The sequence below is a fragment of the Rana temporaria genome, chromosome 2, assembly GCF_905171775.1.
Source record: "Rana temporaria chromosome 2, aRanTem1.1, whole genome shotgun sequence".
Taxonomy (NCBI): domain Eukaryota; kingdom Metazoa; phylum Chordata; class Amphibia; order Anura; family Ranidae; genus Rana; species Rana temporaria.
This window is the reverse complement of record NC_053490.1, coordinates 194442096-194460282: the sequence shown is the minus strand read 5'-3', so window position 1 is coordinate 194460282 and position 18187 is coordinate 194442096. Positions and strand designations below refer to the sequence as shown.

Below are 18187 nucleotides of genomic sequence, written 5' to 3'. Positions count from 1 at the left end.
TATAAATAGTAGGCTTCTATGACTAGCTTCATTGAACTCAATGAAAAGTGCCCTCCTTTATAAATAACTCTTTTGTTATATTTTCCTACATAAAGGCCTTTGTAAATCACTACATCATTATATACAGTATACATGCATGGTGTATACATATACAGATATTCAGAAACTGTGAACTCCTATGACTAGCTGTTGGAAGATACAACTTTATTAAACTTAGTGAAAAGTGGTCTCCTTTAGTAAGTCAGTCCATCATTATATATTCCTATGCGCAATCCTTTCTAAATCAGACCACCATTATATATTTCTATATACAATGCACTGTATATCAGCCCATCATTATACATTCCTATGTTAAATCTTTTGTATATTAGCCCATTATTACACGTTCATGCATGGTGTATACAAATACAGAAATGTATATATAGTAAGCTCCTCTGAGTAGATGCTGGACGATAATACAACTTTGTCAAACTCAATGAAAAGTGTTCTCCTTTAGTAAATCAGTCCATTGTTATATATTGCTATGTCCAATCCTTTGTGAATCAGTCCATCATTATATATTCCTATGTCCAATTTTTTGTAAATCAGTCCATCATTATATAGTATATATGTACAATCCTTTAGTAAATCCATCATTATATAGTATATATATATATACAATCCTTTAGTAAATCGGTCCATCATTATACTGTATATATGTACAATCCTTTAGTAAATCAGTCCATCATTATACAGTATATATGTACAATCCTTTAGTAAATCGGTCCATCGTTATACAGTATATATGTACAATCTTTTAGTAAATCGGTCCATCATTATACAGTATATATGTACAATCCTTTAGTAAATCAGTCCATCATTATACAGTATATATGTACAATCCTTTAGTAAATCCATCATTATATAGTATATATATATACAATCCTTTAGTAAATCCGTCCATCATTATACTGTATATATGTACAATCCTTTAGTAAATCAGTCCATCATTATACAGTATATATGTACAATCCTTTAGTAAATCAGTCCATCATTATACAGTATATATGTACAATCCTTTAGTAAATCAGTCCATCATTATATAGTATATATGTACAATCCTTTAGTAAATCCATCATTATATAGTATATATATATACAATCCTTTAGTAAATCCGTCCATCATTATACAGTATATATGTACAATCCTTTAGTAAATCAGTCCATCATTATACAGTATATATGTACAATCCTTTAGTAAATCAGTCCATCATTATACAGTATATATGTACAATCCTTTAGTAAATCAGTCCATCATTATACAGTATATATGTACAATCCTTTAGTAAATCAGTCCATTATTATACTGTATATATGTACAATCCTTTAGTAAATCGGTCCATCATTATACAGTATATATGTACAATCCTTTAGTAAATCAGTCCATTATTATACTGTATATATGTACAATCCTTTAGTAAATCGGTCCATCATTATACAGTATATATGTACAATCCTTTAGTAAATCGGTCCATCATTATACAGTATATATGTACATTCCTTTAGTAAATCCATCATTATACAGTATATATGTACAATCCTTTAGTAAATCCATCATTATACAGTATATATGTACAATCCTTTAGTAAATCAGTCCATCATTATACAGTATATATGTACAATCCTTTAGTAAATCAGTCCACCATTATACAGTATATATGTACAATTCTTTAGTAAATCCATCGTTATACAGTATATATATACAATCCTTTAGTAAATCAGTCCATCATTATACTGTATGTCCCTATGTACAATCCTTTGTATATCAGCCCACTATGCATTCATGCATGGGGTATACATATACAGACATTTATAAACCGTACGCTCCTCTGACTAGATTCTGGAAGTTAATACAACTTTATCAAACTCAATAAAAAGTGCTGTTCTTTTGTAAATGAGTCCATCCTTATATACTCCTATGTCCAATCTTTTATAAATAAGTCCATCATTATATACTCCTATGTCTAATGCATTGTAACTCCCTATATGTTCATGTGTGATGTACACATCTACCGATTGTTATAAATAGGGACCTGTTATGACTAGATGTTGTCAGATAATCCATCTTCATTGAAGTTAGGGGTAGGTGTTGTCTTTAGTAAATCTCTCTATGTAGCCATAGATCAGACAGTGAGATGGGATGCTGATTATGGATCGATCCTCATGATAATTGATAGGATTGGATGAGATGACCTCAGTGATAAAGTTGATCTGATCACCCATAGACAATCCCTTTAACTCTTGATGTCATCATGCCCATTCACTCATCAGAGGATGTATTGTGTGACACTTTATAATGATAATGTGATCTGATGAGGGTTGTAGTACAGACACACAGTGAGTCCTGTGTATGTGGAGGGATAGGAGGAGTATGTGTAGTAGTGGTCACGTGATGAATATTAATGAGGGCCACTGAGGATGCTGATGAGTTGTATGGATGGATGTAAGTATGGATGTATGGGAGGTCTGTACCTGTCACACACAAGCCCCAGCCTTCCGCTTGAGTGACGTGCGTGTGAGCCAATGAGGCGGCGGCAGAGGTCCGTCAGCCAATGATCTTGTCGGTGTGGAGAGGGCGGGCTGAGTTTATAGGCACAGAGCGGTGCGCTGTCCCCGGTTAGTTGTCGGATCGGATGGTAGAGTGGAGGAGTCGGAGAAGGAGAGCGGACTTATCATAGACTGGGGGGATCTCCATCGGACTACGTGTGTGTGTGTGTGTGTTTGGATTGGTGCTTCCCGAGGATCTGGATGACGGCGGCTCCCCGGTGGCTCAGTGTGGGGTTATGCTGTGCCCTAGGAGGATACTACTGGCTGAGATTGGAGTTGGTGTGTGATCGTCCGTCCGGACTTGGAAGGACTGCTGTGGGCCGACTCGTCTCCGTATTATAGGACTGTTTGTGTCCCCCCCTTCCCCTGTGTATCATGGCCCTCGGAGGGGACTCGGTGTGGAAGTACAGCCTGGGAGTTTGGATCCTGTTGATCAGGACTGCTATCTCCAAATCCTTAGTATTGGACCCCATTTACTGGAACTCCTCCAACCCCAAGTAAGTAACCCACAATATATGTGTGTGTAGCGCCAACCTAGACCGGCGCGATGTCCTTCTATCACTCCAGAGGAGCCGCATTGCACCTGGACCTTGTCAGATCCGGGGTCACCGGAGTGCAGGGAGCCTCATCCCCCCCACAACATCCCGACTATTCCTATATACTATATCTGTGACATCGGGACTCACAGTGTCCCCGGGGAGGGTGTCACCACACAGGCCATGGAGACACTGGGGGCACCCCACCCCACACATCATAGACAATCGGGGATCCATGGCCTCACACCACCCGGGGACATGGATACAGGGGGGAAACTTTCCTCCATCTACTCCTATCACTTCATATTATACATAATCCTATACACAGCACCTTTCATTCTTCACATATCATCCCAGATCTGCAATCAGCAACATATTCAAACCACACACATTCTGCATAATTTTATACATTAAACATATCATTATTATTATTATCTTACAGGATGTATGTAGCACCAGCAGTCTGCGCAGCACTTTACAACATGATATATATATATATATATATATATATATATATATATATATATATATATATATATATATATATATATAAAATATATGTATTTTTTTTTATTATTTATTAGCTATTTTTTTTATAGAAATATACATTTTGATGAAATAAATGTTTATGTATGCAAGTGGCTTGATAAAAAAATAATAATAATAATAATAATAATAATAATAATAATACAATATATATATATATATATATATATATATATATATATATATATATATATATATATATATATATCTCAGGTTGTAAAGTGCTGCGTTTATATAAACACAAACACACACAAATACACTGTAGATGGATAGATATACACACAATATCTCTCTCTCTCTCTCTCTCTCTCTCTCTCTCTCTCATAGATATACACACACTTATATATAAATATATATATATATGATTCATGATGTGTGCCTTCTCTCTCTCTCTCTCTCTCTCTCATAGGCTTGACTCTAACTCACTTTCTCTCCAATAATAGATATTCACACACTTATATATATATGTAGCATGATTCTCTCTCACTCTCTTTCTAATAGATATACACACTTATATGTGTGCCCTCTCTCTCTCTTTCATAGGCTTCTCTCACTCTCTCTCTATTAGATATACACACTTATATGTGTGCCCTCTCTCTCTTTTTCATAGGCTTCTCTCACTCTCTCTCTATTAGATATACACACTTATATGTGTGCCCTCTCTCTCTTTTTCATAGGCTTCTCTCACTCTCTCTCTATTAGATATACACTCTTATATGTGTGCCCTCTCTCTCTTTTTCATAGGCTTCTCTCTCTCTCTCTCTCTCTCTCTCTCTCTATTAGATATACACACTTATATGTGTGCCCTCTCTCTCTTTTTCATAGGCTTTTCTCAACTCTCTCTCTCTCTCTCTCTATTAGATATACACACTTATATGTGTGCCTTCTCTCTCTCTCTCTCTCTCTCTCTCTCTCTCTCTCTCTCTCTCTCTCTCTCTCCCTCTTCAGTTCCTTCAAATTCTCACACCACTCTGCCACCTCTGCCCCCAGAAAGTCCTGATATCAGAGGTCCCAGGTGATGGTCCCATATAGTTTTTGGAGACCTTTAGGAGTCAGGAGGTTAAGAGTGCGCTCTGTTGCTTGTCCAGATCCCCTTTGAACTGTACTCAAGGATTATCAGCATATCACTAGACTGGAGGTCTTTAACATTTCCATTTAGCTGCTATTGATAATGCCCCCAAGAGTCTGTAGTGGAAGAGGTGACTGGCTTTTCTATGATTCTGCCCCCTCCCTACTTCACTCCTGATATGTAAAAGTCTAAGCAGTAGGCAGTTTCCAGTCACTGTCTCTAGATCCTGGAGCTTGTCTTCTTTCAAAGTCATTTTCCGCAGTCCCTTACCTGGTAGAAGGTTCAGGGAACAGTAGGGATCTGACATTGCACAGCCGGGGTAGAAGCACTGGGCTTTTCACCTTTTCATTTTAATGCTGTGTAAAAGTAAGCTTTCATGTATAAGGGATATGATTTCCAACAAGAGTACATTTTAAGGGCACTCATTAATTGGGTCTAATGTCACCAATGGATCTTCAATTACATAGTTATTCTCTCATTAGGTCACTTTTTATTTTATTTTATATATTTATTTATTTTTCTTTCCATATTACACATAAAATTACATATGGATAGGCACAGAGCAAATACATAACCAAAACAACATAAGTATACACATATCTTATCAAAATATACATTCTCCCTGGACCATCCCGTGTACCACTTCAAAATATTTTTAAATAATTTTTATTTATTTTAATTTTTTTAATTTACAAACCATGACTATTATGTTACTGAGTTGGCAAATGTAAGAATCTTCCTTCCATCCCAATCCATTGGGTTCACTTGTTCAATGTAATGTTACATTTCAAGAACAGTGATCAAATCAGGCCTACAGAGGTCAGTCTTCCAATGCACATCGCTCAGTCCTGCTGCTTCCAGAATCCTAATGTTGCCATTTCTAGCTCTAAGTTCCAGCATTTCATCTGTTCTTTTATCCTAGTCCCAATCATTTTACTTATTCAAAAGATTCAAAAGTGCTTGGGTCCTGCCGATAAGCGTGTTGTTTTTTTTTTGCCTACTGACGCTTGGGCCTCATTTCTCAGGCCGCCTGAAATAAGAACTCTCTGTGTTGCTGCAGAACAGCCAATATCAATTTGCATGGGGAAATAGCAGATGGAGAAATGTAACATTTGATTGGTTGCTGAGGCAGAATACTGACAGTTTTTAAGGAAGAATCTTTGATAAAGACCACTTGTTCAGGTCATGCTTGGACCTGTGTCCTGCTAATCTGTAGTGCATGTTTGTCAATAGGCAGGTTTATTTGTAAATAGATCAGTTGATTTGTAAGAAAAGGTAGGTCTATTTGTAAATAGGTAGGTTGCTTTGTAAATAGGTGGGTTTCTTTGTAAATAGGTAGATTTATTTATAAATGGGTAGGTTTCTTTGTAAATAGGGGCGTCTTCTTTGTAAATAAGGAGGCTATGATTGTGTTTAAGGTTGATTTAGCTGGTAATTATGGCAAATGGAGATTAGGTTTTCTATTTCTTCTGAAAGTCAGGACACCCATAGACATGAGATGTTGGTTGGAAGATCTGACCACCCAACGATTGTTCTTTAGAATCTCTGTGGCATAAATGTACCCCTTCTATTGAAATATGCTTATTTATACGCTCATCTGACGTCTCTGGCTCTGGCCTGATCTCAGGAGCAATAGCATTCGTCCAAGAAATCCCAACCTGTCCAATCAGATTTGATATTGGTGCGTCAGGAGGGCATCCATAGAGGTCGCAGGCCATTTCTGTATCTGACTGTAACCATCCCGATTTTGTGAGAACCATCTGACATCTATGGGCACCTACAGGGTATTGTACAGTAGCGTGTAGTCTACTTATGTGCTCTCCTGTTGGAGGAAATTAACCCTAAAGATTGCACTTGTACCGTTGGCTTGTAAGGGAATTAAAACAGGCAGTCATATTTTTACATTAGGTGGACATTAGCTTGAAAGTATCATTTAATAATAAATGTAATTTTCCACTTTGGGGATCAGTGATTAAATATGAATGTCATTGCTTTTCAGATGAGATGTGGAATTTGGTACAGCGATTTTGTAGCAGCGCATTAAATCTATGACTATGGGGGATATAGTAGGGTAATAACTTTCATTTTAAGTTATAAAAATGTATCCTCGATCTTCCATGTAATTAGAAGATTGAGGGCCTCTTCTCCTTTGCTTTCCTATTCTGGCCCTTGAAAGCAATATTATGGGGGATGCATTATACTCATGACTAAACAGGGCTCTGCTTGATTAACTGCACAAGATATAAATACATTCTTCATAGTTTGTCTGCTGTCACTAGCGATATTGTTATGAAACAACATCTCTTTCATGTTAGATGCAGAATCTTGGGCGCGCGTTGGAGAAAACACAGTAGTGCCATTAACATGTACATTTCGTGCATATGTCAGGCCACTGCCTTTGCGTTACTTACGCTTGGCTAATATTCTGATGCACATTAGATAAAAATAGAAATGCGGCACAGCAGTTCAGATTACATCTGGATGATTTATTTTTTGAATTCTAATTGAATCCTACGTTTTCCTGTGTATTTTTTGTTATCAGTACCCCCCTTTTACAAACAAGAGCAGCATAGATGTATTAATAACGGTGATGTGGCCACTCTATTGGAAGCAGACTTCTCACTTGCATACTTACACTAGACAGCCATCCATTGTATACTTGAGTCGAGTTTTGTAGGTAAACAAATGAACATTCACTGCCATGTGAATACCCCCTTGAACTCTTGCTCTTCAGTTTGCATTTAGGTTAATCTTGTCGGTTTTAATATAGAATAGAGAGAAAGGCAAAAGCACCAGGGGTGGAATTGTTGCTGCTTTTGCATGCACATTCCTCGCATTTTGTCAGGATCATAAAGCGGAGGTAATGGTCCCCTTTTCCAAGGGACAACTGAGCCAGCCCTTAAACAAAGCACCCGCTGAAACCATATATCAGCCTCTGGTAAACTGCTGGAGACAAGAATTTATTTAGGAACCCTTTCCCTTGGGATGGCCCTTTTAACCCTCTCAATTACAGTTCCAAGCTGTAGAAACATAAGCTCGGCCTAAAGTAGTTTGCTAAGCACTTACCTCGGCTTTTCGGTCACCCGTACTTTTGCTGGACTAATGCGACCACCTTTATTTCATTATCCTTTCACATTGCTTTGACACCTGCAAAGCACATTAGGCCCAACTAAGTAACCGACATCCAAGTACATCCAAGAGAGACTGCGATTTAGATATATAGATTCTCTTTTATCTTTCTTGTTTGGTTCAGCTGGGGTTTAATTGTTACATTATCTGTTGTAATTATCTCCAAGCCTCTTATCTGTAAACCTCACTCAGGTAAAGCACTTTGTTTTAAATCAGTAATTATCTTTAAGATTGTGGCGGGGGCGGTAGAGAACAATGCAATTTATTTATTCTTGGCTAAAATTTCGTCTTTGGCCTGATTTACTTATCCTGTTATTACCCTAAAGAGAATGGCGTAATAGATTTCAAAGATCTAAGTCAGGTGGTTGTTGGGTATCGATTTGTGCTTAGTTGTATTGAAAAGACCATAGCATTATGGATGATACTTGTGTTCCCTATAGAATAATGCTGGGGTATGTCTGATGGACTGGATAGGTGACTACAAGTTAGCTTACAGGTGAAAATAACCGATATGCTCATGTTTTACTTGTTGATCACCAATTTATTGAAGGATTTACTTTCAGGTGATCACCAATTTATTGAAGGCTTTACTTTCAGCTGATCACCAATTTATTGAAGGCTTTAATTTGAGCTGATCACCAATTTATTGAAGGCTTTACTTTGAGCTGATCACCAATTTATTGAAGGCTTTACTTTGTGCTGATCACCAATTTATTGAAGGCTTTACTTTGAGCTGATCACCAATTTGTTGAAGGCTTTACTTTGAGCTGATCACCAATTTGTTGAAAGCTTTACTTTGTGCTGATCACCAATTTATTGAAGGCATTACTTTCAGCTGATCACCAATTTATTGAAGGATTTACTTTCGGTGATCACCAATTTGTTGAAGGCTTTACTTTGAGCTGATCACCAATTTATTGAAGGCTTTACTTTGAGCTGATCACCAATTTATTGAAGGCTTTACTTTAAACTGATCACCAATTTATTGAAGGCTTTACTTTGAGCTGATCACCAATTTATTGAAGGCTTTTCTTTGAACTGATCACCAATTTATTGAAGGCTTTACTTTCAGCTGATCACCAATATATTGAAGGCTTTACTTTCAGCTGATCACCAATTTATTGAAGGCTTTACTTTCAGCTCATCAGTCTTCCCTACGAACCCACGATGCTAGCCAAAGCAGTTTTGTGTTGTAAAACCCAAGATGTCCGAAAAATTGATAATTCTTCTAAAAATAATATCAGAACATAAAAACGTCTTTAAGAATACATTACTAGGTTGGCAATTACTTTAGTTCTCACTCGTTCTTTGCACACTAAACCTTTTTTTTTTTTTTAACATTGTGCTAACTACAATACGCAGACCTACAGCAGGTAATTAGGCCTGAAATACATTGCAAATAAACTTGTTACATTTTAATTGGAAAATTAGTAAGTGATGTGGATTTTTCGAGCGGCGGACAAACAATGGGTCATACAGTTGCATAATTAAATATAGTTGGCAACTTAGTTTGGAAAATAGATCTAGGTCCATCAAATGTAACCCTTCACAAATTATAACAGCATAATTTAATCACATTATCTAACGAGAAGCTGTTTATTTGTATCATTTATAATAAGGCACACTTTCCGAGAGCTCAAAGGGCAATTGCGACTCAGCTGCTGTTTTTAGTGTATCCAGCTTGATGGTTTGCATTTTATTGCAAGCTTTGATTACAGGCGTATAAACTGCCTCTGCCTCCCTGTTTGAGCACAAATTACGTCATGATTGCTTAGCAAATAAGAAGTGAAAAACTGTCACTTTGCTAGTGAAGATCTATAGTTTAAAGGCAATTCTACACACGTAAGAACATTGTAAAGTAGGTCAGGCTTGTGTTTATTTAACAGAAGTTTAATGACAGCAATCAGGTTTTTTTTTTTCAGTTACAGGGTATCACTTGTCTTGTAACCTACTTTTCTACATGCTCATGCCCTTAATGATATACAAATATGCCAGAGATAACAGCATAATATTTTAGTAAGGCATATTTTTAGCATGTAGCAGTAAGACGTATCACTCAAGAGTCCCTCCTCTTAGGTTACGGCAGCCATTTTGAACTTATTTTGTCAACATTTATTATGACCGAATCTACTACTAAGATGCAAAAAACTTTCAGTGCGCTAGTAATTTCATGCGTTAAGGACACAAAATGGCACCCTGAGCTCCTTTGCATTGACAGGGTAAAATATCTGATGGCCACACTTATCACCACACAAAGGTACTATTACGTTTTTACATTCCTTGCACTTGAAGAAAGGCCTAATCTTTTCCTTCCATGGCTGACATACGGTAAACCTGTTTTTCAGGTCAACTATCGTACATTTTAATAGACTTTGTTTGAGCCCAATGCTTATGTGGTATTCAGGTAATTAAAATGGGGTGTGCTCAAGTGTTTAAAATATTTTGATTCAGATATGCAGATTCATTGGCCTACATCCAGATTTCAACTCTTAAAAAAGTTTTTTTTTTTATCCCTGTAGTACAGGAAAGCAAATGGTCACCATAAGAAAAAAAAAACTTGCTTAAGCTCCTGTGGCTTCATTGTTTCCTTAGAGTCCGGCAACACAAAAGACGTGAGCAATTTGGGCCTGGTCTTATAAAGAAAAATGTAAACCATTCACACATCTTTCCTGTTTGACTTGTTTAATTCTTATTTTACATTCAGTACCACGCTAGCTGTGTGAAATCTGCTGATTTTCTTTAGTAATCCATTTTGTACTGTTCGCTTTAAAAACAAAGCTGACACAATTTGCTTTTATTTTTAAGCAAATCAACCCATGGTCATAGTTAATAAGGGGATTACAACTCAAGCTAGATCTATACAGAGGTGATTTAAATCAAGGACAATGTCTAAAGAAACTGATCCCTTTTGATTGAAATGTGAAAAAAAAAAAAGGGGGTATAGAGAAACTAACGGCAGTAATCTGATTGTATGGCAATAAAACCACAATTTTTCTGCTTTCCACAAATTCACGTAATCACAAAAAATGTAAAGGAGGATAAAGGGTGCAACCATAGCAACACATAGATTAGCTTGATGTTAGAAGTGACATGTATCTGAATGGGTTTGCTGGAACTAAAGGCCTTGCTTGGGGCTGTTGTGTATTGTGTGAATCCTGCACACAATGTGGAGGCAAGGATTAAAACAGTATGGAGAAACGGCTTGTCTGTTTCTGGCTGGGGGGATAGTCATTTCTAGTTCTTAGCTGCTAGTTGTATAGATATTCAACCTACAGCAGCCAATCAGAAGCAAGTTTTTTTTAGCACTCTTAAAAAATGGCGGCTGCTGCTGGTTTTATTCCACGAAACAATAAAGTAAAACACTAAGGGTTGATTTACTAAAACTGGAGAGTACAAAATCTGGTGCAGCTCTGCTTAGAAACCAATCCGATTCCATTTGTTTGTCAAATCTGAATTAAACAAGCTGAAGTTGGAAGCTGATTGGCTACTATGCAAAGCTGCACCAGATTTTGCACTCCAGTTTTAGTAAAGCAACCCCTGTGTGTAGGAATGATGTGAACTTATAGCAGCCAGTTGGAGTTCACTTTTCTGGTCACCTTAAGAAAAGTGTTCACTTGTAAGGCCCCATAAACACTTGTGCTACTCGTCCTGCAACGTGGGACTGCAAAGTCCAATGACACGTCGTACCCCATGATTTCCAATGAGTAGCATTCATATCTCTGCAACTTCAAAATAGTCCATGCACAACTTTGTTTTGACTTTGATGCCATTTGAACTCCATAGACCTCACAATTTAACAGGCATTGCTTCAAGATACGTCAAAGCCGCGTCCAAGTCATGACAAAGTCGCGTCAAAGTGGCGCGACTTTCAGGTCACTCAAGTGTAAATGAGGTCTTAGGCAAGTTTAGTGTTTTAGTATAGGTTGCAGAAATAGGGCTGATTTACTAAAAGAATAGAGGCTATTCACCTAGCAGACTTTGCAAAGTGAATGTGAGGCCCCGTACACACGACCGAGTTTCTCGGCAGAATTCAGTCACAAACTCGATCGGAGCCGTATTCTGCCAAGAAACCCGGTCGTCTGTACACTTTTGGCCGAGGAAACCGACGAGGATCTCGTCGGGCTAAATAGAGAACATGTTCTCTATTTCCTCGTTAGTCAATGAGGAAACTTGGCTCACCGAGATCCTCGGCGGCTTCACAAGGAACTCGACGAGCAAAACGATGTGTTTTGCCGGTTGAGTTTCTCGGACGTGTGTACGGGGCCTTAGTGTATAAGGTGAAGCTGTGTCGGCCAATCATATGTGAACCCCAATGCCAAACAGGCTCAGTGAACCCTTACTACTCAAACTGATTTCAGTTGATCTAGACTATTACTACTACTACTACTACCACTACTACTACTATGCTTTGTGCACCCTAAGGCTCCATGCACACTAGTCATTTTTTTAAGCAAAAAAAAAAAACGCTGGTAATAGTGTTTAGGAGTATTAGTGTTCCTTCGAAAAAAAAACGCTATTAGTATTTAACTGCTGGAAAAACGCTCCAAGAAACTCTACAAGGAATTTTTTTTCTGCTTCTATACACTGAAGCTCAAAAAATGCTAATAGCCTAAAGTAGTGTGCATCGTGCCTACCTCCTTATTTCACTGCTTTATTCAGTAAGCAGGTAGGTATTATGTACCGCCAGATAAAGACATATTGACAAAAGATATAGTAGTCTTTATAGTAACAGTAATAGAATTAATATTGGTAGTAATAGAGGCTGTACTGTGAGTGGGTTTTGAGTGCCAGTGTTGTAGCATTAGGCCTTGGAAGTAGCATGCCAACACTGGTTGATTTATCAAAACTGGAGAGTGCAAAATGGTGTGCAGTTATGCATGGTAGCCAATCAGCTTCTAACTTCAGTTTGTTCGATTAAGCTTTGACAATAAAATTGTATTTTTATGCAGAGCTGCACCAGATTTTGCACTCTCCAGATTTAGTAAATCAAACCCAACGTTTACTATTTTTGTTATATATAGTAGTAGGAGTAATTTTATTTTAATGAGGCTGTAAAGCTATGAAGTGACAGTTAATTTTTAATGGTCAGCACTGTAAATCTGGGCATTGAATATGTTGTATCCTGGCAAACTCCAAACCAAAAAAAAACTAGATTAAGATAAGGTAGGAAAAAAGAACACAAATCCAGATCTAATTGCGAGCATTACATTTAAGGAGGGGTGTTATCCAGCATGTCACACTACATCGTAGATCCACATTTATCAAGAAAGCAGGTTCTCACTATAGTATGGGAAATGCCTTTCTGTCTATTATAGGAAATCTTCTGCCTGCTGGAATAAAATGAGGGGTGGGGGAGGGATTCACTAGTTTAAGAGCAGCGCAGAATGTCACATTAAATGCATCAGGCACGGCTTTGTTTAAAGCCATTGGTTTTGTTATGCAGCAAGGCAGTAAAACGAAGGATGATTTCCTGACTTCTGTTCTCCTCCTCAAACAGCCCTGTAAAAGGGAGAAAGAAAAGACTTTTTGCTTTTGTTTTCCCCTGCACTTTGTCACTACAGACACAAGACACACTGAAGAATGACGCCGAGAAGGGCTTTAAACTCCATGCTGAGATGTAGTAGTACAGGTGCAGGAGAGAGGGATATTTTTTTTTATAGCCCGTATGGCGGTGTGCTGTGTTAGAAGGAAATTCTTTATGGTGGAAGAATAGCACAGACGGGGAGAAAACACAGAAGCTAGCACAGTAACTGTTCTGTCTGCACAAATAATCCTAAACACACTTTTTTGATTAAGTGTGTCTCAGATGATTTCATTAAATCATGTTTCTTGGCAGGGTGACTTGGATAACTTTCCAGGATTTTACATCTTTCTTTGTTGCTTGAAACTCAAGAGAAGATACCTTAACATTTAGATGCCGTTAGTTATGGTGACAGCGAAGAATTAAAAAAAAAAAAAAAGTCACCTGTAAGACAAAGAACTTCAGATTGGCTATCTGTATAAAGATATTCACTCCTGTTTTTATGTTCTTGTACCGACACCCCGGTGTGGCATTGGCCATAGTGTGGACATTTTCGAGGGTTAAGCTTGATACACTTTATACAACTTTTGTTGTTCAGTTCCCTTTAGATTTACCTTCAACTATGTAGGGGTCTGCTTGATTGCATACAATTCGAAAGTGTTTCGGTTTGACCTTATATTATATGGTTTTGGTAAATCTAAAGGAAAGTTGTACAAGAAAATTGTATAAAAGTTGTAGCTTCAGGCCTCGTACACACGACCAAGAAACTCGACGGGCGAAACACATCGAGTTCCTCGTCGAGTTCCTTGTAAGGCTTGTTGAGGAACTCGACAAGCTTGCTTTGCGTACACACAGTCAAGCCAAAATCTCCTCGTTCTCAAACGCGGTGACATACAACACATACAACGGCAGGGGAAGTTAGAGTCCACTGGCTAAACCCTTGGGGCTGCTTTTGCTAATTTCATGTGTTTGTGTGTTGAATAAAAGTTTAGTAAGAGATGATTTGCACTTTTCAGTCTGTTACAGCTTTAAAAATGTGTTATCTCCATTACAAATGCTACTTTTACTCCCGTCTCATACTTTATTCTGAGCAAACGCGGGTTTCTTAGCATACAGACGTCCGAGTTTCTCGTTGAAAACCAGCCCGTCGAGGATCTTGACGAGCCAAATCAGACTCCCGTCGAGAAAATAGAGAACTTGCTCTCTTTTTGGCCCGTCGAGGTTCTCGACAGTTTCCTCGACGAAAATGTACACACGACCGGTTTCCTCGGCAAAAAAATATCTCCCAGCAAGTTTCTTGCTGGTTTTTGCCGAGAAACTTGGTCGTGTGTACGAGGCCTAAGAACCTAGTTTTAGGCACAGTTGGTCACTGCTAGGATATCAAACAGCCAACTTTTCCTTTGTCCCACAAACAATTCATGTATACACACGTAAAGCTAAATTCTTAAAATAATCTCCGGTTCATGACTTAATCTGGTCAGTTGGTTGGATTTTTGTGTCTATATCAAGATTAGCAATGACCACTTTAAATGTTTCTCAGATAGGATAGCATAAAATAGGCAACTAAAAACAAACACCTAATTTTATAAGTTTAAACTTTTTTGACACTTGAGTTCTCTATATTTTATACATGTTCAAAAAACGGAAAAGCTGTTATATGCGGGGAGACCACGCGAAAAGTAGATTAAGACCAAAAATCAAAAAATGCAGTATGGCAAAATGAGAAAAATATACTACCTTGAGGAAAGTATCTTCTCTAGCTGTGTTTGACATAAATGGATTATGTCTGGCTTAGAGTGGCAGACCTTGTCAGCAACTTTTTCAGCAAACACAATTGAGTCTTTAGGGATAGTCGGTTAACTTCATATAGGTAAACATTTTTTTTTTTTTTCATTATTTAAGCAATTGGCTTTATAAAAAAGGTAAAAATATGAAATGATCTCATAAAAAGACACAATATTCTTGACCGTGGGTCCAAAGTCTTATTAGTAAACAAGACAAATCATGTAACATTTTCATCACGGTTAGCCTGTTCTTTTATTAGAAAGTGCATAAAAGTATGAGATTTACTGATGGTAAAGGGTTAATTTGCAAGCTTGATGCTTTGCAATGGTGTACAGCAAGGGTTATTCATGGTTTGTGGAGAAGAGAACATTCAAAAGCTTCCAGAGCAGCCTTATTACTTTCTCCAGCCTTTCAGATGGAGAATAGTGCATATGTATGGCATTCAAACAACAAAAGCAGTAAAGTGAATGGCGTTGGCCTACGTGCTTATTTATACAAAAGGAAGGTTACAGTACTTTAAGAGCTGATGTTGAGCAGCACACTCTCATTTCCTTCAACTCCTGACTATTTTCTTTTCCACATCTGGCCTGTGCCACATCACAAACTCGGTTATGCACCCGCCATAAATGCGTCAACATAGCCTAACGCGAATGCTATCCGGGGAAGGTGGATTGCATTTTAGCCATTAGCTGCCAGGTAATCCTGTTTATGTCTTCTCCACAGAAATTACAAAGTATGCTGTTACAATGCTATTCACTTGTCTGCATTCATTTACAGCAAAGTGCAATCCACGAGCTCTGGCAGCTTAGAAAAAGTGGACTTCTAATGTTTTCAAGCATTTCAAATCCGTAACAGTGTGAAGACCGACTGCATCATGGCAATCAGCCTATAAAGTAAATTAGAGGTTGATAAACCTAATGAGGCTTTTATTAATGGCTGTGCATTTTGATTAGGGCATAGCAAGTCGTATAGCAAAAGGGAGAACATTTGCTAGTTATTGGGAAGGCCTTTGTTCTTTCACTGACAGTAGAACTTTTTAACAATCCTTTAGCCACATCTCCTATTTAGCAAAAGGTGCAAGCATACATATCTGATATCTGTTAGACAGTGACAGTCACAGTTGACTTAAGTAAACTATTTCTCGTTAAAGAGAAACCGTCCCTTTGCCAATTCAGGCCCCATCTTACCCACTAATGCCTTCACTGTGGCTCCATTCACAGACCCAATCCAATAGTGGTTTGAGCTCCATGTTGGTCTGTGTCTGAGCTTACACAGAGTTTATTAACTATTTTCCTGTCCCCATTTAGCATTGGGGTTGATTTACTAAAACTGGAGTGCACAATCTGGTGCAGCTCTACACAGAAACCAATCATCTTCCAGGTTTTATTGTCATAGCTTAAAGCGGGGGTTCACCCTATCGACAGGAAAAAAAAAATTTTTTTTTCTTTTACCTTTAAATCAGGCACTGTAGCGCGAGCTACAGTATGCCTGTCCCGAATTTTTTCCCCCCATACTCACCTTGTAGTCGTCCATCGAAGATACCGGGGAATGGGCGTGCCTCTGGAGACGGAGGATGATTGACGGCCGGCTCTGGCGCGTCACGCTTCTCCGGAAATAGCCGAAATAGGCTTGGTCTTCACGACGCGTGCGCATAGCCTGTGCGCACGCGCCGTGAAGAGCCGAGACCTACTCCGGCTGTCTTCGGGGAGAGTGACGTGCCAGGGCCGGCCGTCAATCATCCTCCCTCTCCATAGGCACGCCCATTCCCCGCGGGAGCCGGAATCTACGATGGACGACTACGAGGTGAGTACGGGGTTAAAAAAATCGGGACAGGCATACTGTAGCTCGCGCTACAATGCCTGTCTCGATGGTAACATCATGTGGGTCAGGGTGAACTACCGCTTTAATTGAACTAGCTGATGTTAGAAGCTGATTGGCTGCCATGCACAGCTGCACCAGATTCTGAGCGCTCCAGTTTTACTAAATCAAACCCACTGTGTCCTGGGAGTAAGGGCATAGGATCTGATGCTCCCCCATACCCAAAGGTACTAGGTATTATTGATGGCTTTGATAAATGAACAGAACATAGCAATGCTGTGTATTAATTAGTTGGGGAAGGCAGTGGCCTCTCGAGAACCTTTAATTTTGGTTATTTAAGGAACAAATGTTGGATTATTTTTTCACACGATCCACTTAATAACCTTTTTTTTTGTGGTTTATGTGGTTTACAAGACTAAGACAGGGCCTTAGGGCCATGGGTTGAAGGAAAGGAAATTACTTGATTCCTCCATCAACACAGTCAGTGAATAGGGGAATCCCTACCGCAGTGCCATTGTGTTCTACCGGCAGGGAGTGTAGGGAGCCTTCCTGCAGTGATGGTGCCAAAAAAACAAAACAGGCTGGTTGTATTGAGTCGATTGATGGATCAAATCAGTACAAGCAGTTCTGGTTGAACCAGCGCAGTTTCAGTCCATAGCCAGATTGGTTTCCATAAAAGAGAGATAATTGTCTCTCGAAACAGCAGCGAGATACACATTGGGGTTGAATTACTAAAGGCAAATACACTTTGCACTACGCAAGGGAATTTTCCCCAGAGTTAAGCAAATGTGGTGAAACTTACTTTACAAAGAATACCCAATCACACACATGACTTGATGATGGAAGTCAGCATAACTTCACCTCATTCGCTAAGCTCTGGAGAAAATTCCCTTGCAGAGTGCAAGTGCACTTGCAAAATAAATCCTCTGTTTGCCCTTAGTAAATCAACCCTATTGCTTCCTTTGGGATAGGGCCAGCACCAGGGGTGTCTTGCAGCTCTTCCCTCTCCCTTCTTCCCAAACATTATAATGCATGTTTGGATGACCTGAGCATACTTATTAATGTTACAAAAGTTCACAGGAAAGATATTTCAGAGTTAAAATTGTGCACACATGTCGACTGCCATGTAATAGGCCCGTTTAAAGTCTTTCTGTTCAGATATAAATGGGATGACTGGGTAATATCATAATGAAATGAT

The 18187-nt window shown here is 38.6% G+C and overlaps 1 protein-coding gene across 1 annotated transcript in view; it reads left to right on the top strand.

The window, feature by feature from the left end:
• Nucleotides 1–2641: 2641 nt before the first annotated feature.
• Nucleotides 2642–18187, top strand: part of EFNB2 (ephrin B2) — a 58126-nt gene continuing 42580 nt past the window's right edge. Inside the window, exon 1 of the mRNA XM_040336194.1 lies at nucleotides 2642–3082. Coding sequence (XP_040192128.1) covers nucleotides 2961–3082 — 122 coding nt within the window. The 5' untranslated portion in view covers nucleotides 2642–2960. The remainder of the gene's footprint in view (nucleotides 3083–18187) is intronic.